The sequence below is a fragment of the Onychostruthus taczanowskii genome, unplaced genomic scaffold (assembly GCF_017590055.1).
Source record: "Onychostruthus taczanowskii isolate IOZ18803 unplaced genomic scaffold, ASM1759005v1 scaffold112, whole genome shotgun sequence".
In the NCBI taxonomy this organism is placed as follows: Eukaryota; Metazoa; Chordata; class Aves; order Passeriformes; family Passeridae; genus Onychostruthus; species Onychostruthus taczanowskii.
Genome location: NW_024497852.1, coordinates 1038432 through 1063173, shown reverse-complemented (window position 1 = coordinate 1063173; position 24742 = coordinate 1038432). Strand labels below are relative to the sequence as shown.

The following is a 24742-nucleotide window of genomic DNA, read 5'->3' as shown; positions in this document are numbered from 1 at the left end:
CGGCGGCGGAAGCGGCGGCGGGGACGGGCCGGGCTGGGACGGGCGGAGCGTCCTGAGGCTCCCGAGGCTCCCGCCGCCCCCGCTCCAGGTCCCGCCGCCCGCACACCGGCTCCCCGCCGCCACCGGGCCAGGCACCGGCACCATGTCGGTGGCGGGGCTGAAGAAGCAGTTCTACAAAGCGACCCAGGTGAGACACCGGCACCCCGCGCCCGTTCCCGCCGCCGTTGGGCTCCGGGGGAGGCCGCTCTTCCATTAGCGGTTCGGAGAAGCCGTCCCGGCCGCTGCTGGCCGGCGGTGCCCGCTCCCCGCCGTTCTCCCCTCCCGCCATCCCGGTGCCGGGCCCGCCGGGCACCTCCGGGTACCCCCGGTGTCCAGCCTGGCACCGCCGCTGTCCCGGGCTCGTATCGCCCGCTTCTCAGCGTGCCTCCCGGTGATCCCGGCGCTCGGTGCGGGCCGGGAGCGGAGCTGGCAGCGGTGGGGGGGGCCGGTGTGGGGGATCCGTTCTCCCGGTGTGACCGCGGAGGGGACACGGGCAGGGAAGGGAGCGGGGCCGGTGACACCGGGGGGCGTCCCGGGGGTGCTTCCCCCTTCCCCAGAGCGGGGCGGATCCAGCCCTGAACCGGCCGGGAGAGGCGGAGGAAGCCCCGGGAGCGGCGGCCCCGGTAACGCCGGCGGCGGCTGCAGCCGGGCTCGGGAGCTGCCGGTCCCGCAGAGCGGCTGGAGCGGGGCTGGGAGCGGGGCTGGGAACGGGGCTGGGAACGGGGCTGGGGGAAGCTCCGGAGCTCCAGCCAGGAGCGAGGAGTTCGTGCCGCGTCCTTGGAGCTCTCCCCCCATTCCCAGCCCTGGAGGAGCCGGGGCCGGGCAGGAGCAGCCTGGGACTGCGAGGGCATTGCCGTGAGCCCCTCACGGTCCCCGGTGGGAACGGGCCCCGGGCAGGGCTCAGAAACGCCTTCTGCTCTCCCTCACAATGGGGCTGGCCTTTCCCGATCCCCCCCGAGCAGAATTCCCCTTCCCACCGCTTCCCGTTAACAGCTGTGAGCTTTTGGAAATGCACTTTGGGAAGGGTTCAGGAATCGCAGATCCCCCTCTGCCGCTGCTTTCCTGCCCCTGCTTTGGATTCCGGGTAAATTTGGCACGGATCGTGGTTTCCATCCCCGAGTTTGAGCCCTTTCAGCTCGTCCCACCCCTGTGTGTGACCCCTTCTTCCCCGGCTCTCTTTCCCCAAATCCATTTCATTTAGCCAGCAAAGCAAAAGAACAAATTCCTGAAGTCATCCTCCACCCCCTTTCCCACTAACCCCACGGTGGGCTGGTTTTTTTGGTGTTTTTTCACAACTTCCATGGGGAAGGGTCGTGCTGGGGGCTCGGTGTGGGGGGATTTTGCTGGCCTGGTGGTGTCAGGAGGTGAAAACCCCTCGGTGACTCAGGACTAACGTGTTCCTAAGCCCAAAAATATCATTTTAAACCCCAGATGAAGGCGCTTTTTGGAGGAATTACAGATTATTCCAGAGTGCTGCCTCCCCTTGCAGTGCTCCAGGGACAGAGGTGTCCATGACTTTGAGATGCTCTGACTGAAACTGGGAGGCTCTGGTTCCAGTTTGGCCATTTTTTTGTCTCCTCCTCCCTTCGTTCCCTTTTCCCCCTTTCTCCCCTTTCCCCCCTCTGGTCCCACTCAGCCCTTGGCTGAAGGAGAGGAGGATTAGTTATTTTTTGGCTCCCTTCAAACCATCAGAAGCTGCCAAAGCCCAACATGTGGAAGATCTTTCCTAAAATGTTACGTTTTGTTCCACGTCTGTCCCTAATTGAAGGCAAGCAGAGCCAGGAGCGGGGTCTGCAGGGACCCCAGAGGGTTTGGGATCCCTGTCCAGGCTCCAGGGGGAGCAGGGCTTGGCTCCTGGGCCTCATCCATGTGATTCCTCCAAGCCCACGTCTCCCCTGGGTGAGGCAGCCGGGCGCCCACACGCAGGAGAGAGCCTGGAGTATCCTGGAAAAAAAATAAAATAAATAAATCTGAGTCGTGCTGGCAAATGCTGCAGATGGGGAGCAGCTCTGAGTGTGTCCAGAACAGGTTCTGCCTGTTCACAGCAAACTGTTCTCTAAAAAAATAAAGAAAGCTGGAGAAAACATCCTGAGGAAGGGGGAGAAGCAGCAGCAGCTTGGAGCTGGGAACAGGGTGGGAAGTCCCTGCCTGGCTGCTCCAAGGTTTCATCCAGCCTGGAATTCACAGGGGCCTTCTGCTGCAGAAACAGCTTCCTTTGCACCCTTTGGGCTTTGTACAAACTGATGGCAATCCTAAAATCCTGCAGATCCTCCCAGGCAGTGGGCAGGCCAGGCTGCTGCTCCTGGGGAATCCAGAGGGATGGGAGCAGCAGCAGGGCCGAGGGATCCCAGATCCTGCCTGGCTCAGCTGGCAGCAGCAGGAGCTCTGTGGGGACAGGGGAGTGCAGGATGGGGAGTGCAGGATGGGAGTGCAGGATGGGAGTGCAGGATTGGGGAGTGCAGGATTGGGGATGCAGGATTGGGAGTGCAGGATTGGGGGATGCAGGATTGGGGGATGCAGGATTGGGGATGCAGGATTGGGGATGCAGGATTGGGGAGTGCAGGATGGGGATGCAGGATTGGGAATGCAGGATGGGGAGTGCAGGATGGGGAGTGCAGGATGGGGGGTGCAGGATGGGGAGTGCAGGATTGGGGTTGCAGGATGGGGAATGCAGGAGAGCGGGGCTGGGATGGGTTTGTGCTGCCCAGGGCACAGCCCAGCTCTGGGGGGGGCAGGATGGGGGGTGCAGGATGGGGAGTGCAGGATGGTGAATGCAGGATGGTGAATGCAGGATGGGGATGCAGGATGGGGATGCAGGATGGGGGGTGCAGGATGGGTTTGTGCTGCCCTGGGCACAGCCCAGCTCTGGGGGGTGCAGGATGGGGATGCAGGATGGGGAATGCAGGATGGGGGATGCAGGATGGGGAGTGCAGGATGGGGGAGTGCAGGATGGGGGAGTGCAGGATGGGGGAGTGCAGGATGGGGGATGCAGGATTGGGGAATGCAGGATTGGGGAGTGCAGGATGGGGAATGCAGGATTGGGGAATGCAGGATGGGAATGCAGGATTGGGATGCAGGATGGGGGGTGCAGGATGGGTTTGTGCTGCCCTGGGCACAGCCCAGCTCTGGGGGGAGCACTGGCATTGCCAGCACAGCTGCTGGGGGTGCTGCCCCTGCTCCACGGCAGGGTTTGGGATGGAGAGAGCTCAGAGCTCATCTCCTTGCACTCGTGGCAGTGCCCGAGGCCGGGTGGGACAGGGCTTGGAGCAGCCTGGCACAGTGGCAGGGCTGGGGCAGGGTGGGATTCAGGTTCCTTCCACCCCCAGCCAGTCTGGGGTTCAGCCCAGACTGGATTAACGTGCTCCCAACGCCTGTGTGAGCTGAGCCTAAACCCTGCCAGGCCTGCCTGGGCCCAGGCACAGCCCAGCCTCCTCCTCCTCCTCATCCAGAGCCATTTTCCAGGAGGGGAAAAGGCGAGTGCTAATTAAATCTCAGCAGCCCTTGACACACACACACATTTCCCTGCGCTCGATGACAGCTCCCAGGGCTTCCAGGGGTATTTTTGGCCATAAACAGCCCCTTGCTCCCTGCCTGGCCAGGGATGTGCTCCAGAGCCCAGCAGGACCTGCCCTTCCCGAGCTCCCTGGGCCAGCAGGGAAAGCTTTGCCTGCCCTGGCAGCTCCCTCCAGGTGCTGCTGTGAGCTGAGCAGGGCAATGTGCTCCCAGAGCGTGTGTGACACTGAGGGACAGGGTGCAGCTGGCAGCAAGGGCATTTCCCCTTATTTTTGGCCTTTGTGGTCATTGCTGGTGGTGCTGCTGAACTGGGATTTCCTTCACTTCTCCCTGGGTTTCCTCACTTTCTTCCCTCCTCAGCCCGGGTTCTCTCTGTGCTGATTGTGTGCTCTGCTTTCACACGTGGGATTTTTCTTCCCTTTCCCAGGTGAACCTTTCAAAAGCTCCTTTTTTTTTGTTGTTCATTTTGGAGTTTTTCTGATACTAACTCATCCCTGCTCCCACTGGCCTCTCCAGGCTTTCTCTGGGAGGCAGGAGGTGTCTTTGGGGTGGTTTGTGTTGGAAGGGACCTTAAAGCTCGTCCCATTCCGTGGGCAGGGACATCTTGCACTGTCCCAGACTGCTCCAGGCCTTGGACACTTCCAGGGATGGGGCAGCATCTCTGGGAGCTGTGCCAGGGCCCCAGCTCCCTGTGAGCAGAGAGGGGAGCAGGGAGTTCCTGTGGGAGGGATTTGGCAGCATCAACCTCTAAGCTCCTTATCTGTACGTGGGAATTTGGACTGGGAAGTCAGGGGATTTTGCTGATTCCTGCCAGCCTGGAGCCTCCTGCCAACCTCTGTCCCACAGCACCTGATGTTTCTGTATTAACATTAACCTGGGCTGGATTCCCCTGCGGCTCCTGGGTTTATCTTTCCACATTAATCTGCTCCCGAGGCTGGGGGAAAGCTGGATTTGCTGGGGTGCCATCCTCCAGCTCTGCTTCCATCCCAGAGCGTCCTGCCCTGGCTCCCTGCAGCTGTGCTGGCAGCGGGCAGGGCTGCTCTGGTGTTGTGTTTGCACATCCACAGGGAAAAGGAGGCTCAGGGCAGACCTCGTTCCTCTCCACAGCTCCCTGGAAGGGGACAGGGCTCAGTGTGCCAGGGAACGAGTGACAGCAGGGAGGAAACGGCCTCACTGAGGCTGAAATTTGATATTAATGCAAATTTTTCCATGGAAAAGGTTGTCAGGCGTTGGAACAGGCTGCCCAGGGCAGTGGGGGAGTGCCCATCCCTGAAGTGTTCAGAAGCCATGTGGATGTGGCCCTTGGGGACACAGTGGTGAACCTGGTGCTGGGCTGGACTCCAAGCCCTTTTCCAACCTTTCCCATTCCAAGGTTCCACGTGTGGCAGGTGGAAAGCAGAGGCTGAGTGTCCCCAAACCTCTTGGAGACAGGGATGAGGTGCCAGTGCATCCCCTCAGGGCTGCCTGATGCTGACTGGACACTCCCAGAGGTGCCTGTGCCACATCCAGGGGAAAACCAGCAGCCAGGATGTTTTCCTGTGGATTCCCTCTCCTTTTCCTGGGTGATTTGCATCAAAACCCTGTCCCTGCCCTGGCTGGTCAATCATTGTTGGAGCTGAGCAGCCCCAGAACCAAGCAGGTTTCACTTTTCCAGGATTGTTTCTCTCCTATAAATTGGCTTTTTCGCCCTTTTTGAGGTTGTTTTGCAGCCGTTGGGCTCTGACAGGAACGGGAGCTCCGATTCCTGGAAGGCAGAGACAGAAATCAGAGCTGGGGAAGTCCAGCTCTCCATATCCTGCTCCCTGATGTCAGCCAGGGAAAGTGTTCTCCTGTGCTTGCAGCTGGGGGAATCTGGGATGAGGGCAGGATCTGTGACTCAGGGGGGTCATGTGGTGCTGGGATGCTGAATGCACGTCATGAAATCATGGATTTATCCAGCTGATTGCACAGGGGATGGTTCCTGCGTGAGCAAAAGGAAATCCTTCCTCCCCCTTTTCCCTGCCACTGCTTTCCTCCTGGGAAAGAGCAAAATGGGGATGAGCTCAGGCAGCCTGCCTTGTAAAAGCTGATTCATTTCTTTAGCACTGTTTTTTTTTTTTCTCCTTTTTCCTCCTCTCCCCCATCCCTGCAGATGCCAGTGCCTTTTGCCAGGGCTCCCAGCCCCATCCCTGTGGGAATTCCAGGGATGAGGAGGGAGCAGGGCAGCTCCTCCTGCCTGGGGCTGCAGAAATCCCAGAGCCAAAATCCAGCCTGGTGTCTGCTGGGGTGTGAGGGGCTGATCCTGCTGGGTCCCTGCTGCTGTCCCTCCAGGCAGGATGGAGAACTCCTGAAAAGCCCAGAAATGAAAGAAATCCCTAATCCAGATGGTTTTGGCTGTGTGATTCCAGCTGAACTCATTCACATGGAAACTCAGGCTGCATCCCAGCCCTGGGTGTTTCCTCAGACTCTGAGCTCTCTGTCCCTGCTCCTTCCCATCCTTGGCTGCAGGGGTTCACCCAGCTGGGATGTGATGAGCAGGCAGGAGGCTGATCCTGTTTTTTCCTGTGGATCTGCTCCCTCTGAGCTGTGCCATGGCCGTGTCCCAGCCTTCCTCCCTGGATCAGGTGGGAAAGATCCAGCTCATGGCCCTGGGAAAGCCCCACAGCATCCCAGAGCTTCCCTTTTCCTGAGCTGCTCCATGACAGGACCCAGTGCAGGATCCAGCCCACCTTGGCCTCTCCTGGGGATTGTAAAAGTGATAATGAATATTTTTTTACAGATTTCCTGTTCCCCTCAGCCCCATCCCTTCAGTCAGTGATCCTGTGGCTTTCAGGAAAGGTTCCTCTGGCAGGAAAGGGCTGTGCCTGGCCCAGACTCAGAGCTGGGGCTTCCTCTCCTGCTTTTGGAGTGCCTGGAGGTGCCCAAGGTCCTGGAGAATCCATCAGGAGAGTCTGGATTGCTCCTGCCTCCAAGAAGAGCCTTGTAACCCCCCCTCCCAACATTGCCACCAATAGCTAATTAATAGAAGCAGTCCTTTTAAAGCCATTGGGAATTTTGGGATCTCCTAATGCCTGGCTATTAATAAAGTTCATGGTACTGTCACTAATTAAATTGCTTTTCTGCTCCAAAGGAAAAAAAAAAAAAAAAGATGAGTTAAACATCTCCATAATGAAATTCTGTCTTTGAGACAGAAGGTTAAATTTGCATGATTAAGGCTTTAAAGGGCTTTTCCTAATTGAGAAAATGCTTCATAATTCATCCTAGAGCCTGAAAACCCGGCTGCACCCCCTGGCTGGGCCAGACTTTATTCTCCAGTGATAATTTATTAACCACTTTCCTGACCAAATCTGGTTTGGCATCCCAGGATTAGCTACATTTAAACTTAATTTTCCCACTTTCATGATGCAAAAGGCAAGAGAAGGTTAAACAATTCTCTACACCTGAAGCAAATCCACTGCAGGAGAAGGTGATGGGTTGGTTTTTTTTTCCCTGATTTTCTTCCCTGGATTAGGAACCATCTTTTTGGTGCTGACGTGTGTCTGAGGCAGCAGGGGCAGCACAAATCCAGAGTGCCAGATGTAGGAGGAGCTCCTGTCCCAGTAAAGCTGCTCCTGGTTGTACTGGGGGAGTTTAAAGGGCAAAGGCCCTGCCCTCGTGTGCCTGCCTGGGATAAAACATCACCCAAATGTCATCTCCAGGATTTCTGGGCCACCTCTGGCTCTGCCTGCAGGGCAGGAAAGCCACAGAGATGCCAAGTGCTGAGGGGGATTTTATCCCAATTAAACCATCCCAGAATGAGTCTCAGTGTGCAGTGAGGGAAAAAATGGATTCAGCAGCATCCTGGACGGGCTGGAAGCTGACAGAGTGCTGGGATGTGGGGAATGCCCTGGTGCAGCTCTGCAGGAGTTGGATCCAACCCTGGCAGCCTCAGCGATGCTGGGGTCACTCCTTCCCACTCTCCCTTTCCTTAGGATGCTGTGCTGTGCTCTGATAGCCACAGAGCTTTTCCTAGAATTCAAAGGAGCAAGGAAAAGGAGTGTTTACAGTGTCCTCAGCCACTTCTGTCCCCTTTGATGTGTGAGCCCTTCTCCCCGTGTGAAACGTGCTCTGCACGGGGCTCTCCCACCCAGCCCACGCCAGGAGCAGGACTTTGCCTTCCTTTGGGGGGGTTTGGGTCTTTTTTGATCTCCCTGCTGGCTGTAGGGCCGTGCCCCAGCAGCTCTCCGTGTCCCCAGCTCTCTGTGTCCCACCAGCCTGCCTTGCTCCCATCGTCCTGCAGATCCACAGGTTTTCTGGCTCCTTCCCAGCTCCTGACAGTCTCCTGCCTCCTGCTGTATCCTCACTTTGGGTGCTCCCAGCACCTCAGGGAGGTGTTTTTCCTGGTATTCACGGGGAATTCACAGAAATCCCTTCTGCTGCTTGGTGTTCTTTGCAGGGATTTACAGGTGTCTTGCACCCTCCTTTCCCTCTTTTTCCCCTTGTTTTTTGGGAAATCCTTCAGAACACCGTGTGGGCCGACCCTCCAAATGCTGACTGCAGGCTGCTGGGTGCTCTTCCTAAAGCTTTGCAGCAGGGAAAAACAAAGATTGCAATTCCTAGGAGTCACTTTCAGTGCTTTGCACTTTTCTGTCCCATGTCAGGAGCAGCTCCAGGGCGAGCAGCCTCTGCTGCCCCGGCTCCTGGGGCCGGGTGGAGCTGGAGGAGTGATGGCTCAGCAGCTTTGGAAAAGCCAGGCTGTGATTCACTGGGATAGGACACGGGCAGGCTGTGCAGGAAGTCTGCATGCAAGGCCAGTATTCCATGTTTCCCCTCGGTTTGGTGAACTTCCTCTCAATGCTGAAGTCACTGGAAGCCTGTGAGGGGAGATCATTGCTGGGGAGAGGAGCTGCTGCAGCTCCTCATGTGTTTGTGTTTTCCCTGGAGCTTGACCCAATTCCATGATTTTTTTTTTTTCCCCAGCTGAGTAGAAATTGTGTCTGGTTTGGTTCAGAGCGTGTGAGAAATAATAACGGGAGAAAACAGGATGCAGATGGATGTTGGGAGGTGCCCCCATCCCTCCAGCACGAGCATTCCAAGACTCCTGTGGAAGCCCTCATCCTCTGGGATGAGCCTGCTTTGGGAACAGGGTTGTCCCCTGCTGGAAAAAAGGAGCTGGGAGATGCCCAGTGAGCAGGGAGCCTGGTAACCAGGGCTCCCAGGCAGGGTTTGAGCTCTGCCCTGCAGCCCAGGAGAGCAGGAATTCCCAAAGGCAGGAAGGAGCAGCTGCATTGCAGAGCATCCTCCGAGTGCCCTTGGCTGGCCCGGCGCTGCCGCCGCTGCAATCCCGGGCTTGCCTTTAATTCCCGCTGTCCTCGTTCCTGCAGCCCATCTGCTGGATGGAGATGAGTCACCCGATCCCGAGGAGGAGGAGGAGGAGGAGGGCTGGCAGGTGGCTCCTGGAAAGCCGCCTGTGCAGCTCTTCCCTGCCGTTTCCATAGGATAAGATTACGACCCGAGGTCACTGGGAAGCCTTTCCTCCTCGGCAGAGGGAAGGGAAGGAGCTGTTCATTGTTCCAGCCTGACCTTCCTGCTCCAGATCAAGGAATTCCTGTGGTGCTGTGGGGAGGGGACAGATCCCAGTCTCAGCTGCTGAGGGGGTGGAAGCTCGGGGTGTTCTGAGACACGTTTTCCCTGCGCACGTGTCTGGAGGCAGCCGAGCACCTCAAGAGCCTTGGCACGAGTGTTTTCCAAGCCAGAGATTCCATGCTTCCACCATGGAGCTGATCCCCAGTGCTTGGGTGCAAGGCTCAGCCAGGACTGGCCTCTTGTGGAAGATGGGAGTGGGAAAAACACGGGGAAGGAGCTGCAGGAGAAGGCTGAGAGTTGGGTAACGGAGTGGAAACCTTCCTGGGAGCTGTTTGTCTGGGAGATCAGACCATGGAGGGGCTGCTGGAGTGTCCAGGTGCCCCAGGCAGGTCGGATCCATAGGGATGACATTTGGAGCCAGCAGCTCGGAAGGGCTGGAGCCTGAGAGCAGCTGCTCCTCCTCCTCCTCCTCTGGTTTGCCAGGAGGGGATGTGAGAAATCCCAGGGTCACAGAGTGGTTTGTGTTGGAAGGGACCTTGAAGGTCACAGAGTCCTGCTCTGCCATGGCAGGGATACCTTGGACTGTCCCAGGCTGCTCCAAGCCCCGGCCAGCCTGGCCTTGGACACTGCCAGGCATCCAGAGGCAGCCACTGGGAGCTCGGGAATGTGCCTCCCTCTTCCAAGGCTGGGGGTAATTGTTCCTCCCCTACTCTGCACAATAAACACTGGGATCTGTTTTCTTCTGCTCAAAGTAGGTCAGGAGTTGCTCAGATCAGTGTGAGCTGTGCTGTGGGTGTGCCCAGCTCACCCAGCCCGGGCTGCCTGCTGCTCTGGGGCAGGCACGGGGCTGGGATCCCAGCATGGGACCCTGGGGTGGGCTGGGACCCTGGGCTGGGACCCTGGGGTGGTCTGGGACCCTGGGATGGGATCCTGGGGTGGGCTGGGACCCTGGGATGGGCTGGGATCCTGGGCTGGGACCCTGGGCTGGGACCCTGGGATGGGCTGAGCCCATCAGAGCTGGGATCCTGGGGTGGGCTGGGACCCTGGGATGGGCTGAGATCCTGGGATGGGCTGAGCCCATCAGAGCTGGGATCTCAGGATGGGCTGGGATCCTGGACTGGGCTGAGATCCTGGGATGGGCTGATCCCACCCGGGCTGGGGATCCCAGGATGGGCTGAGCCCAGCAGGGCTGGGATCCCAGGATGGGCTGATCCCACCAGGGCTGGGATCCCAGGCTGGCCCAGGACTCCTCCCAAGACCAGCTGGTTCTGCAGGGAGCTCCATGGCAGCAGAGCCGTGTGGGGCACTCCAGGAGAACCCCCAGGCTTTTCCAGGTGCTGCAGCTGGGCTGGTGTGTTTTTCCAGGAGGTTTTGGGAATTTTCCAGCCCTGCCATTGCCAAGCCCCACTGGCTGAGTGACTGAAGGCCTTTGCTGTGCTCCCAAGCTCTCTCACACACACTGGGCAGGGTCACGCTGCCTCTGCAGGATGATGGGGATGACCCAAAATGAAGCTGAATGCCAGGGAGTCACACCCTGCTGAGCTGGGGAGGTGGTGGTGCCTCTGTTTAGGTTTTATGGAGCATCCCACAAATCTGTGCCACTGAGCACGGTTAAACTGGGCACCAGCAATCCCAGTTAACCCTGGGTTCCCTTCACTCCTTCTCCTGTGCCAAGCTTTGGGGGTTCAAAACATTCCCACCCCTTTTCCCCTGGGTTTGTGGGCTGGCTTTTTGCCCTGGGCTGGGATGAAGAGAGCCAGGGTAGAGCTGCTTCTCTGTTTGCTCATCTGTGGGTTTGTTTTTGTATTTCTTGAGGGGAACTTGCTGTTGGGAGGGTGGAGGGGAGGAAGAGGAAGGCTTTGATACCCCAGAGTCTGCAGGAATAAGGTTTTCAGTCGACTGTAGGGAACTGTTTTGATTGCAGGGATGGCAAATGTTTGATGTGTTATAAATAGGGCTGACTGTGATGGAAAAAAGAAAGCGAGTTTTAAAAAAAAACCCTGATTTTTGGGTTTCTCTTGGTGTGTTTTGCTTGTTTGAGGCTGAGGGAATTAGGGATAATTTTCCGTTTTAAAATATTTAAAGGCTGGAGAGCAAAATATCAAAATGAGGTCTGTGAAATCCCATGGGGAAGCTGGTGATTAGCAGAGAATAACACAGACTTGGGCTCCCTCATCCATGAGCTGGGCAGATGATCCTTCAGGGTGGGTGTGCTGGAATCTGCCCTTCTCCAGCTTTTGAGGAGCTCCTCAGCTGGGGAACTTTGGCTGCTGGCACCTTCCCTGGTTTATCAGGAATTTTACTGATGGTGCAGCCCAAAAATCACCTTTTATTCTCCACATCTGTCCCACCTCTCCACCTGGAATGATGCAGGAATTCCTCAGCTGGGACTGCCCAGCTCTGCTCCCAAAATCTCTCCTAGTCCTCCCTGCTCCTGAATGTACCCAGGCACATCCCAGGCAGGCTCCAGGAGCTGGGAGCAGCTGAGCAGCATTCCCGTGTTCCTTCCCAAACCCAGCTGCCAGGAGAACCCCTGTGCATCCCTCCTTGCCCCTCTCCATGCACACACACCATTCCTGCCTCTCCCCTGGCCACCCTGGCTCTTTCCAACAATGCTTCTTTCATTCCCAAAGATCTTCCCCCGCAAGGGGAAGTCGGGATTGTTCCCATTCCCACACCCCTGCCAAGGGATCTGAAGGAATCCCCTGAGCTTCAGAGTGAAGCTGTGGAGTGGGACTGGAGCAGCCTTGGCTGGACAAGGCTGTGTCCAACCCCTGTGGATGAGTCTGCCAAGGGATCTGCAAGGAATCTGCCAGGGGATCTGCCAAGGGATCTGCCAGGGGATCTGCCAGGGGATCTGCCAAGGGATCTGCCAAGGGATCTGAAGGAATCTGAAGGAATCCCCTGAGCTCCAGAGTGAAGCTGTGGAGTGGGACTGGAGCAGCCTTGGCTGGAGAGGGGCCCTGTCCAACCCCTGTGGATGAGTCTGCCAAGGGATCTGCCAGGGGATCTGCCAAGGGATCTGCCAAGGGATCTGAAGGAATCTGAAGGAATCCCCTGAGCTCCAGAGTGAAGCTGTGGAGTGGGACTGGAGCAGCCTTGGCTGGACAGGGCTGTGTCCAACCCCTGTGGATGAGTCTGCCAAGGGATCTGCCAAGGAATCTGCCACGGGATCTGCAAGGAATCTGCCAGGGGATCTGCCAAGGGATCTGAAGGAATCCCCTGAGCTCCAGAGTGAAGCTGTGGAGTGGGACTGGAGCAGCCTTGGCTGGAGAGGGCTGTGTCCAACCCCTGTGGATGAGTCTGCCAAGGGATCTGCCAGGGGATCTGCCAAGGGATCTGAAGGAATCCCCTGAGCTTCAGAATGAAGCTGTGGAGAGGGACTGGAGCAGCCTTGGCTGGAGAGGGCAGTGTCCAGCCCCTCTGGATGAGCTCTCCTGAGGATGAGGCTGGCTGGATGCTGAGCTGCTGGGAATGCTCCCTGCCCCCAGGAAGCTGAGGCAGCTCCCTGTGCTCCCATCTCAGGCTGGAGCAATCTGGGGCACGTTTGGGCTGTGACCTTTTAATCCGTCAGGGCTGTGCTCCTGGCTCCTGGGCTGGCCCAGCCCTCACCTCCCTTGCAGGACCTGTGGGTGGAATTCCAGGTGAAAAATGTGCCAGGAGCAGCCAAGTGGGAGCAGATTGTATCTGCCCAGTGCCAGCTGCAGCGCCCTGGGCCAATATTTGCTCTGGGAGGTGTTTGGCCAAAGGCTCCCAGGGTGAACCCCTTGCATGTTTCCCATCCACACACCAGGGAGGCCAGACTTGTTCTGCCCTTCCACTCCCAGGGAATGGTGGGGTTGGTTTTTAACCATTTCCCTGTCTGCTCGTGCCATCCTTTCCCAGTCTGGCTTCAGGAGAGGTGAGATCCCAGCTGGGGGAACAGGGATGTGTCCCGAGCCTTCTCCTGGCTGCTCAGGAAATCAAAAGGCAGAAAAATTGTCAGCACATCCTCCAGAAAGCCCCATAGCTGCTTCCTGGGGGAAGGGCAGCTGGAATCTGCAGCGCCAGCATTCCTCCAGCTGCCTTCCAGCTCCCTTAGGCCAAGCAATGGATGGATAAACCCTTCCTTCCTTCCTTCCATGGATCCTGGAGAGGCCAGTGCTTCCCAGAGGAAGGCAGGCACCCCCTTCCCATCCTTCCCATCCTTCCCAGGCCCTTTGGGGGCAGCACCATGGGATGCACAATGGGGCACTCTGGAATTTTGGCTCCCTGAGCGTGCTGAGGCTCCAGGTTAAATGAGGAGCTGGTGACAGCTCCTCCAGGCTCGTGTCTGGGGGATCTGTGTGGGTTTGTCTCCCTTCCTGAGGGCTTTGGGGGTGTGGGGATGGAGTCCCTCCTCCTTTCCTCCCGTGCTGACGCCTCCCAGTTTAATTAGAGCCAGCAGGGAGAGAACCTCAATCTTATTATTCCCTCCCAGCAGGGCAGCAGCAGCATTTCTTGGACGTCAAAAGGAGGATTAAATTAGTCTGGAAATGGGGGGGTTTTGCTTCCTTCACTTCTCTGGGCTCTCCAGAGGGTGTGGAGCCTCCGGAATCGCTGTGCTGATGGATTCTGCCAGCCTGGCACGCGGGCCCCTCGCAGCAGGGTCCTGGCAGGGGTTATTCACAGCTTCCCAGGCCACAAATCCAGGGAGAAAAGTGGGATTGGAACTGCTTGGGATGGCTGCACCCTTCCCAGGTGTGTTAGGGACAGAGCAGGCTCCCGGGGCTGCGAGCTGGGTGGAAGGGATCCTGTTCTGGCTGTGGGATTCTTGGCAGGGACAGGGGGTGGCAGCTGGGGCAGAGCTGTGCCCTGCTGAGCTTGTCCTGGCAGGCCTGGCAGCTGCTCCTGGGACCTTTTCCAGGCTCGAGAGAAGAGCGTGCCTGCCCAGCTCGGGGCTGGGGTGTGTGCTGGCATGGAGCAGGCGTCCAAGGAGAGCAGGAAATCACACTCAGATGGGTTCTGGGGCAGCTGGGGGTGATGGGATCCCCTGGAGCTGCCTGGGCATGGCATGGCAGGGTTTGGGGAGCATGGAATGAGGGGCAGGGGGCAGCAAATAAGAGCAGGGAATGGGGAGCAGAGATTGCCCAGCCTGGTTCGCTCTGGCTGTGTCCTGTGTCCCTCATCAGAGGGTTGAAGTAGGAGAGTGAAATCCAGAGCTGGGTGAACCAAGAGACCCTTCCTTCCTTTCCTTTCTCTCTTTCCTTTCCTATCTCATTTTCCCCTTCCCTTCCCTTCCCTTCCCTTCCCTTCCCTTCCCTTCCCTTCCCTTCCCATGGCTGGTTTGGTGTCTCCAGGTGCTTCTGAACCTGGATAATTCCCTAAAGGGATCCCTCCCCCTCTTCCTCAGAAAACATCCAGCCCCATTTTGTATCCTCACGGGACCAGGAGTGTTCCAGAGGAAGAAAGCCTCGATAAAAATCAAATATTTGATGTTGGAGTAAACAAACCCGATTGTTCCTTCAGATCTGGAGTTTTCAGCACAAACAGAGGAATCCTGGCAATGCCCCGGGGCAGGCGTGGAGCCCTGGCAGCCTGTGCCAGGTTTCCCAGACCACTTTGGATGTCTGGATGGGGAATTTGCTGTTGTTTGGAGCAAAATAATCACTAATTGCTCCCCACAGCTCCCTGACAGGAGGGCGGAGCCAGGTGGGGTCGGGCTCTGCTCCCAGGGAACAACAGGACAAGAGGAAACGGCCTCAAGTTGCACCAGGGAAGGTTTAGATTGGAAATCAGGGAAAATTTGTTCATGGAAGGGGTGGCCAGGCATTGGCACAGCTGCCCAGAGCAGTGCTGGAGTCCCCATCCCTGGAGGTGTCCAAAAATCACACAGATGTGGCACCTGGGGATGTGGGCTAGAGGTGAACGTGGTCAGACTCCGTGATCTTGGAGGTATTTTCCAACCTCAGCCATTGCATGGTTCCAGTTTTGGGCAATCCCCATGTCCTGCATCCCCAGGAGTGCAGGGGCTGGGAAGGGAACATTTTCCTGCCTGGGCTGCAGGGAAGGACACTTTGGGGGGGGTTCCTGGGGGCATTGGTCACCCCTGGGCTGCAGTCAGGGACTGGGGCTGTTCTTGGACCGAGGAATCCCCTCAAGAAGCTGCTGAGCTTTCCCATGAAATGAGCCCTGACTTCCCAGCTTGTCAAACATCTCCTCTGACAAAGGATTCCAGCCCCTTGTCCCAGATCCTGAGCTGCTCCAGCAGTTCCAGAGTGGTGGCTGTGCTCTCCCCCTGCGCTCCCCAGGCTCTTCTGTGCTGCCTGCTGGGAGCTGAGTGTGTTCATTCCCTGTTTACTTGGATTTTGCTGTGTGTGAAACTGAGTCCTTGGCTCCAAATGGAGCTGAGAGACGTTTGTGCTGCTTGTTTTTTCCAGCAGGCGTTGGAGTTGGAGCCGTGGGCTGGGATTTAGGGAGCTGTGGAGCTCCTGGTGGGTGAGGAACGTCCTGGCTGAGCCAAGCTTTGGGTGCTCGGGGATTTTTGGGGGTTTGGTGGGGTCTTTTTGAGGGGCTTTGGGCTGGTCCTGCTGCCTCCTTTCTCTTGCAGGTGCTGTCTGGACCATCCCTGTTCCCATTCTGTCCCAGGGAATTCCTCCTTGGGGTGGGAAGGTTCAGTCAGTGCCTGATCCTCCTCCCTTGTCCTTTCTCCACAGCTGGTCAGCGAGAAGGTCGGAGGGGCCGAAGGGACCAAGCTAGATGATGACTTCAAGGAGATGGAAAAGGTGAGTGGGGAACCAGAGGAATCCCCAAAATCACCCCATGGCTCTTGTGGGATTGGCTGAATCCCTGAGCTGATGCTCACTGGGCTCTTGTCTCCTGCAGAAAGTGGACGTGACCAGCAAGGCTGTCACAGAAGTACTGACCAGAACCATAGAGTACCTCCAGCCCAACCCAGGTGAGGGCCTGCCCCTCCCTGTCCCCTTCCCAGCTTTCCAGGGAGATCAGGGAGATGCCTTTTGCTCCAGGTTTGGATCAGGGGGAGATCTGGGTACCCCTCTTGCCCTGAATCCAGGCTGCTGAGCAGGGACAGAACAGATGCAGCTTTTGCCTCAGACTTAGAGAGGCCCTAAGGGGACCCGTTTTTCTCAGAATGTCCAGGAAAAGGGGTGGTTTTGGGCTGGGAAGGGGGGGCTGGCTCTGTCAGCCCTGCATCCTTCCAGCCAGCTGCTCCAGAGAGCACTCCAGGGACCCTGGGAGGGCTGGGGAAACTCCTTTGGCCTTCCCTGGCCGAGCAGTGGGGAACTATTTTTGCTTTGTGCCTTGGCAAAGAACCTTTTCTTGTAGCGAGGGATATTCCTGGGGGAGGGACAAGGGGGCCTCTTGGCTTTGGGTGTAGCAGGGGGGAAAAAAAACCTGCTGAGGGATGCAGGGGTGGCAGAGGCTGAGGTGTTTTTGTGTGGCAGCTTCCAGAGCCAAGCTCACCATGCTCAACACGATGTCCAAGATCCGCGGGCAGGTGAAGAACCCCGGCTACCCCCAGTCCGAGGGGCTGCTGGGGGAGTGCATGATCCGCTATGGGAAGGAGCTGGGAGAGGATTCCAACTTTGGTGAGTGCCCCCTGGGCCTGGGGGGGCAGTGGGGCAGGCTCCTGATTCACTTCTGGGCTGGCACTCTGAATTCTGGAAGGGTTTGGGTGAACTTTGGGTGAACTGAACAACGCGTGGGGCTTAAAAGGGCTTCAGAAACTTCCAGAGTGAGCAGATTTCAAGGGAAAGAGAGGAGGTTTAGATGGGATATTGGAAAAAATTCCTGCCTGTGAGGAGGGTGAGGCCCTGGCACAGGAGCCCAGAGCAGCTGTGGCTGTCCCTGGATCCCTGGCAGTGCCCAAGGCCAGGCTGGAGCAGCCTGGGGTAGTGGAAGGTGGAACTGGATGGGCTTTAAGCTCCTTCCATCCCAAACCATTCTGTTATTCTGTGATCCCAGGTATCCTGCATCTCAATCCACTTTCTTATTAAACACTGAGATAAATCTGCACATAAAATAAAAACTTCCCTCTAAACTGAGCAGCAAAGCAGGAACGGGACTGAGCAGGACTGGGAGTTTCACACAGCTCTTAAGGATCCCTTCCAACCCAAACCTTGCTGTGATTCCATAGGGATGAAGCCAAGAAATCTTCTGGCTGTTCCTTGGAGCCACGTGTGACTGGCAGGGAGGAGGGGGTGAAGCCTTTTGGTGACATCAGTTTTAATCCCCTGGAACCTCGGCCAGCGCACGTGATGGCCCCCTGGCAGCACAGCTGGCTCTGCCAGGGCAGGGAGGAGCTGCCTTGCTTCAGGAAAATTAAAAACCTCTGGCTGCCTTTGGGACTGACAGAGGATTTTGGAGATCCTCCCTGGCCAGCTCAGAGCTCTGCATCAATCCTGGCTCACAGGGACTGTGGAGAGCAAGGGAAGGAAGCTTTTAGGAGAGCACACCGAACTCTGTTTCCTTAATGGCCTCCTTAAAGCAGCATTGAGGACTCCATCCCTCCCTTCCAGGTTTTTCAGAGTTATTACAATTGAAATAACACTTCTGGTCTATTGATTTTTCCAGCTGGACAGTGGAGAGATGTTTTCCCTTGACCCTCTCTCTCACTCGTGTATTTTCCTGTGTTCATGCTCTGCTGAAATTGTTGTTTTGCCAAAGCTGCACAGGAATAATTTCATCTCTAAATGTTTCCTCTGCACTAAAAAGCCAGCACTCAATATGCTTTGCTGCAAGTGTGCCTGGCTTAAGTGTCAGAGTGGCCAGAGCCTTAGAAAAGGATGGAGCTGAGCAGGTTTCAGTGAGTGCCTTTGAGCTCTGGGGCTGTCCAGGGCCAGCTTGGACCGGGCTTGGAGCACCCCGGGACCGGATGGGCTTTAGGGTCCTTCCAACCCAAACCACTCCACGACTGTGGGACCCACAAGGGCTTCCTGCTGAGAGGGAAGAAGGAAGGGATCTGAGGCAGATCCCTGGGCCTCAGGCTCTGTTTAATTCCCTGTCCCTGTCCCTGCAGGGGACGCGCTCCTCGACGCCGGCGAATCCATGAAGCGCCTGGCGGAGGTGAAGGACTCGCTGGACATCGAGGTCAAACAAAACTTCATTGACCCCCTGCAGAACCTGTGTGACAAGGACCTGAAAGAGATCCAGGTAAACACCCCTGTGCTTTGCTCTGCTCCTCATCTCCCTGCTCTCTGGGCTCTTTGGCTGCTGGGGCACGGAGCTGCCTGCTCTGCAGTGCTGGGAACCAGGGGCTGGCAGGAATTGCCTGCACTCTGTGTGTTTTCTCCCTCCAGACTCTCTGGTATTTCCTCCCTGCTCAGCGCTGCTCCTGCTGCTCCTGAGCAGCCCAAAAGGCTGCATGCAGGTTGGAATGGTTCTCCATTTGCCGTGTTTGATGGAGGGTGCCATGGGAATACATCCCAACACCTGTTCTGGGCTTGCTGAGTTGGGTTCTTAGTGCTGTGAGCTCCCAGATGGGATCAATTTGGGCTCCAAGCTCTGAGCAAGCTCCCCTCAGGTCTCGACTCGGCATCCCAAGGAGCCCTCTGGGGTCTCCCTGGGAGAGCAGGGAGCTCAGCAGCTCCTGTGTGCTGCACACAGACAAGTGCAGGCCCATCAGGATCCATCCCAGCCTCCAGTTCCCCAGGCCACTCTCCTGAGGGAGTTTTCACTGTCAGTGCTGTCCTGGGTGAAATAACCACCAAGTTCTGCCTCACTGCCTGTCTGTACTCAGTTCCACGGGGCTACTTTAAACATCCCTGCCCTAAGACCCAGGAGTGCAGTGCCCAGAACCCACATTCCTGCTGTCCAGAGATCCCTGCAGCTCCTGGGGAGCTGAAAGGGGCAGCACAGCTCTTCACCTTCACAAAAAGCTCCTGTGGGGAGCAGACCTGGGCTGCTCTGCAGCCTTTTCCTCTGTGGAAGGGGTCTGGACTCATTCCCCCATCACACCCCGGGGCCTCTCTCCCACCTGGAGCAAAGCTGGGAGCCACAGGAGATCAGGTTTCTGACACCAGTGAACTCAGCCTGTAACTGGAGCTGCCCTCCCAAGCCTCTGGCTTTTCCCTCTTCCCTGTTCTCTCCATCCTCCCCCAGCACCACCTGAAGAAGCTGGAAGGGAGGCGCCTGGACTTCGACTACAAGAAGAAGCGCCAGGGCAAGATCCCCGACGAGGAGCTGCGGCAGGCCATGGAGAAGTTTGAGGAGTCCAAGGAAGTGGCAGAGACCAGCATGCACAACCTCCTGGAGACAGATGTGAGTGTGGGACAGCACAGCTGGGGCTGCTGTGGCCCTGGGGTGGGATCTCCTGAGGGAGGCACTGATTACACACCGGTTTCCACTCCTGAGTGTGGGAAAGGCCAGAGCTGATGTGGCAGACCTTTGCTTAGCCCTGACCCAGCTCTTGGCCAGAGCAGAGCCCGTGCCTGGCACCAGACAGGCTCCTTTTGGGGTGCTGGGGGGATCAGTTTGGGAGGTAACCCAGCTGGGAAGGGTTTGGGAAGGATTTCCCAGCTGGCAAAGCCAGAGTGGCAGGAAATGAGCTCTGTCCTGGCAGTCTCAGCCGAATCCCAGAGCTCCTCCTGGGCTCCCCACGGCTGCCCCAGGGCAGTGCAGGGGTGTCCAGCTGGGGGCAGGTGCTGATCCCAGCCTGGTGTTGCCCAGATCGAGCAGGTGAGCCAGCTGTCAGCCCTGGTGGACGCCCAGCTGGATTACCACAGGCAGGCTGTGCAGATCCTGGACGAGCTGGCCGAGAAGCTGAAGCGCAGGTGAGTCCCCGTGGTTCCTCTGGGAACACCCGAGTCCCCTTGGAATCACAGAGTGCCCCAGGGGATGGGCTTGGAAGGGACCTGGGGGCTCACAGGGCAGGGACACCTCCCACTACCTCAGGTTGCTCTGAGCCCTGTCCAACCTGGCCTTGAAAAAGCCAATTCCTGTGGCTGTTCCAGGTGGGATTTGAATTTAGTTGGGTGTCTGATCCAGCCCAAATCCTGGCTGAGGAAGGCTCGTCCCACCTCTCCTTCCTCAGCCTCCCCACTCTGGGGAGGATCTGGCAGTGCTGCCCTGCTGCTCTTCTTTCCTGGGAGAAACTGCAGAGTGGATCCTGTGCCTGCTCTGAATTGGGAGGAGCTGGGAGGGCCCTGCCAATTCTGAGCTTTCAAACTACAGCACGAGTGTCCTCTGCTGGCCTGAATTCCTGAGCATTCCATAGCAAAACCTGGGATGTGTGGGCCCTTTCCGAGGGCAGATCCCAAACCCTGGGCAAGTCCCACCTTCCAAAGGCTCCAGGCACAGGGACTTGTGCAGATCCCTGTCTCCAAACCCCTTGCTGCCCTGTGCAGCCCCCCAGGAGGATAAACACCGTGTTGATCCCCTCCTGTTCCATTCCTCACTGCTCTTCCCCACGTTTCTTTTCCCTGTCCCAGGATGAGGGAGGCCTCCTCGCGTCCCAAGCGGGAATACAAACCCAAGCCCAGGGAGACGTACGACTTCAGGGAGCCTGACCAGTCCAACGGGGGCTTCTCCTGCAACCCCACCCCCAAAGTCTCAGGTAACGTTGTCCCAGGAGTTCACTGGTGCCTCTGGAGCAGCCTCCCAGGGAAGGAGGGCAGCTGCTCTGCCTGCACAGGACGTTCCTGCTGTGCTGTGTGCTCCTGCACGAGCCTGTGGCTCTGGAGAACGTCAGGAATGCCTCTAGATCGGGCTCTTTTCTCCTGGGACCCAGAAGCCTTTGCTGTGTTGGCTTTGGGGATGTGCCAGAGGGGTCTCCAGCCTGGGCCTCTCACTGTCAGTGCCAGACAGGAAAACTGAAGCCTCCCTCCCTCCCTCCCTTCCTCCCTCCCTCCTCCTCTTCCATCCCGCTGCATCCCTCCCTCCCTCCCTGATCCCGGCGGGTTCCTAACAGCATGGGGGCCCTGCTGTTTCTCCTGACAGATCCTCTGGGCCCTGCCTGTCCCTGTCTCCCGTTGGTTTAAGCATGTTTCTCTTTTGTTTGGAAGCAGCTTCCGCCTCTTTCCGGTCGGACAAGCCGTCCCGGGCCTCCGTCAGGAGTATCCGTGAGTTTCCTCCCTCTGCACTGCTCCCTGTGTGGCCTCCTCTCCCCATCCCTCCTGGCTGCTCCTCCCTGCTGCTGCTGCTGCTCCTTGGAGCTGCTCATCCCTCCGTGCTGAGCCTCAGCTGAGCCCTGAATTAACCCAGCCACGCTGCAGTGGGATTTTGCAGCCCCAAAAGCAGGGCCTGGCTCACCCGGAGGAGCTGCAGCAGCTCCCAGCACCCAGGCATGTCCTGATCCCTGGGGATCAGTGCTTTCCCTGAGACATCACACAGCTCAAGGATTTCCCTGTTCTCACAAGCACCCAGCCTGGATCTCTCCCACTCCTGCTCCCCCTGTCCCTGTGGAAGGCTGGAGGGAGGAGGCAGAGCCTCAGCTCGTGGAGTTTGTGGGGTGTGGGGTCTGTGGTTCCTCCTGCAGGACCTTGGGATCCCAGGGCTGGGCTGGGGCTTGGAGCCTGGAGCAGGGCCGTGGTGGTGGGGCCAGCCTGGTGGTTTGGGGAGCTCTCTCCAACCCATCCATGTCTGGCTGCTGCTTGTGGTGATCTCTGAGTGCTCTTCCCATGCTGGGCCCTCCCTTGCTGTGGGTCCTGGAATCATGGAGTGCCTTGGGTTGGGAGGGACCTTCAAAACCATCTCATCCCACCCCTGCCACGGCAGGGACACCTTCCCCTGTCCCAGGCTGCCCCAAGCCCTGTCCAGCCTGGCCTTGGGCACTGCCAGGGATATTCAGCAGCTGGATGTGCCCTTGTCCACTCCCTTGCCCTGGCTGGGGCAGCCCCAGCACAGTGGGGAGGGCTGGGGGGTCCTGCAGGCCCTGGAGGTCTCTCTTAGCTCTGCCCCTTCCCACTGGGATTCTCCCAGCTCCAAAGCTGAGTCCCAAAACGTCCGTGCACAGAGTGAGCAGCAGGAAATCCCACAGGAAATCCCACAGAAAATCCCTTTGCAGCCAAAAGGTGATGCTTAAATCCTGGAGCTGAGTTTGGGGAGCAAGATTTTGGCCTTCTCCTGAGTTTTGAGGGGCTGCTCATCTATTTGAAGCCCCGTGGCCAGGGAGGCAGCTGCTGTACTGTGCCCTTCAGGTGTGGGGTCCCCCTTTGAGAGTCCCCCTCCATGTCCAACCCCACCAGCGAGCCCCAGGGCAGGTTCTCAGCTCTCTGAGGGATAACATGCCTTGTCTGCCATCCCTCTGAGGCTGGAGTGCAGGAGGTGCAGGCAGGAGCAGCACAGGGACAGGGAATGGAGGAACTGCAGGAGCAGAGAAGGGCCAGTGGAGCCAGCCCTGCCGGTCCAGGCGGGATGCAGAGCCCTGGCAGGAGTCCCGGGTGCCAGGGCAGGGCACTGTGGGGTCCTGCTGACGTGTCCCCGCTGTCCCCACAGCCCCCCTGGACCAGCCCTGCTGCAAAGCCCTCTACGACTTCGAGCCCGAGAACGACGGCGAGCTGGGCTTCAAGGAGGGCGACATCATCACCCTGACGAACCAGATCGACGAGAACTGGTACGAGGGGATGATCCACGGCCAGTCCGGCTTCTTCCCGCTCAACTACGTGGAAGTGCTGGTCCCGCTACCTCAGTGAACCGGCGCCGAGTGTCCCGAGCTCCATTCCAGCTCCAGCCCCGCCTCCCCGCCTCGCCTCGGGGCCGGCGCTACCAGGGAACAAACCAGAAGGGTCCCACGGCCCCTTCCCCCCGTGAAGTTGGTTTTTTTTTTTTTTTTTTTCTTTTTTTTTTTTTTTTTTTTGTCCTTCTGGTGCTTGAAGTTCGGTACTTTGTGCGCCCCCAGCCCCGGCCGTGCTGCTGGCACTGCCCTGGCACTGCCCTGTCCCTGTCCCTCCCCACTTCCCGTCTTTCCTTTGGGTCCAGCGCCCGGATGAGGCAGGTGGCACAGCTGGGATGTGTCCTGGGCACAGGGATAGGGAGGTGGCACAGCCCAGGTGTGCCTTGGGCACAGGGATGGGCAGGTGGGAGAGCTGGGATGTGTCCTGGACACAGGGATGAGGAGGTGGCACAGCCCAGGTGTGTCCTGGGCACAGGGATGAGGAGGTGGCACAGCTGGGATGTGTCCTGGGCACAGGGATGGGCAGGTGGCAAAAGCGGGATGGCACAGCCCAGGTGTGTCCTGGGCACAGGGATAGGCAGGTGGCATAGCTGGGATGTGTCCTGGGCACAGGGGTGGCCCCGGGGCAGGGCAGCCCCAGCCCCACCCTCCTGCCCCAGAAACGCTGCCCCTGATCCTGGAGGGATCCCAGAGGGATCAGGGGAGGGGAGCTGGGGCACAGCAACACTAAAACAGCCAGAGAACACTAAGGCAGCCCTGCAGGGCAGGTGCTGAGCCCTGCCTGGGGCTCGGGGCCATCCCTGGGGCTCAGGGCCATCCCTGGGGCTCGGGGCCATCCCTGGGGCTCAGAGCCATCTCTGAGGCTCGGGGCCATCCCTGGGGCTCAGAGCCATCTCTGGGACTCGGGGCCATCCCTGGGGCTCAGAGCCATCCCTGAGGCTGGGGGCCACCCCTGGGGCTGGGGGCCACCCCTGGGGCTCAGAGCCATCCCTGGGGCTGGGGGCCATCCCTGAGGCTTGGGGCCATCCCTGGAGCTCAGAGCCATCCCTGGTGCTCGGGGCCATCCCTGGTGCTCAGGGCCATCCCTGGGGCTCAGAGACATCCCTGGGGCTCGGGGCCATCCCTGGGGCTCAGAGCCATCCCTGAGGCTGGGGGCCACCCCTGGGGCTCAGAGCCATCCCTGAGGCTGGGGGCCACCCCTGGGGCTCAGAGCCATCCCTGAGGCTGGGGGCCACCCCTGGGGCTCAGAGCCATCCCTGAGGCTGGGGGCCACCCCTGGGGCTCAGAGCCATCCCTGAGGCTGGGGGCCACCCCTGGGGCTCAGAGCCATCCCTGGGGCTCAGAGCCATCCCTAGGGCTCAGGGCCATCCCTGCCCATCCTGCAGGGACAGCAGGGATGTCCCCTGCTTGCCTGGCTCCCTCCCCACAGAGCTCAACCCCGTCAGGGTGTGCTGCTCCTTCTGCCCCTGTTTTTTTTTCCTGGACCTCAGGCTTTTCCTGCTCCAAACTCTGCCGTGTCTGTCACACCTGGAGGATCATTGTGAGGGGCAGGAGCTGGGCCACAGCCCGGGGTGTTCCTGTGGCTCCTCTGCCTGTTCCCCCTTCCCGGGGATCCCTCCTGTCCTGGAGCTCCCCTGGCCCTGCCGTGCCTTCCCTGCCCCCCTCCCTGCCCACAGCCCCCCTCCCTGGGGGCAGGGCACCCCTCTGCCCCTGGGTTGCTGGGAAAAGGGATGGTTCATCTCGGTGGCACTTCTGCCAGCCCTTCTCCCTCAGCGGAGCTTTTCCTGGCCGGGAGGAGGGCACGGGGCTGGCGTGGGGCCGCAGGGCAGTGCCTGCTGGGCTCCGTGGTTCCCTTGCTGCAAAAGTGGGTTCTTCCCTCGTGGGGCTGGGATGGGCCCCAGCCCTGCTGTGAGCCCCAGCTGTGCAGGGCTGTGCTCAGCACCCCTGTTCTGCAGCACCCCAGCTGTGCAGGGCTGTGCTCAGCACCCCTGACCCTGATGCATCCCTGTCCTGCAGCTCTGTGAGCCCCAGCTCTGCAGGGCTGTGCTCAGCACC

At 58.6% G+C, this 24742-nt stretch overlaps 1 protein-coding gene across 4 annotated transcripts; it reads left to right on the top strand.

Annotated features, from left to right (window-relative positions):
- Positions 1 to 15: 15 nt before the first annotated feature.
- Positions 16 to 23197, top strand: SH3GL1 (SH3 domain containing GRB2 like 1, endophilin A2). 4 transcript variants are annotated; one of them, XR_005954200.1, is made up of 11 exons: positions 16 to 187; positions 15771 to 15839; positions 15940 to 16012; positions 16521 to 16664; positions 18095 to 18228; positions 19177 to 19335; positions 19744 to 19847; positions 20505 to 20629; positions 21078 to 21134; positions 22510 to 23049; positions 23173 to 23197. XR_005954200.1 is itself a non-coding variant. In XM_041425662.1 (10 exons), the coding sequence occupies exons 1-10, from the start codon at positions 143 to 145 to the stop codon at positions 22704 to 22706; spliced, it is 1107 nt and encodes a 368-aa protein (XP_041281596.1). In that variant the 5' UTR covers positions 16 to 142; the 3' UTR covers positions 22707 to 23172. The 4 variants fall into 4 exon arrangements, 3 of the variants coding, with proteins under 3 accessions (XP_041281596.1, XP_041281612.1, XP_041281622.1); XM_041425662.1 differs by lacking the exon at positions 23173 to 23197 and having other exon boundaries at positions 22510 to 23172; XM_041425678.1 differs by lacking the exon at positions 23173 to 23197 and having other exon boundaries at positions 21081 to 21134; positions 22510 to 23168.
- The last annotated feature ends 1545 nt before the right edge of the window (positions 23198 to 24742 follow it).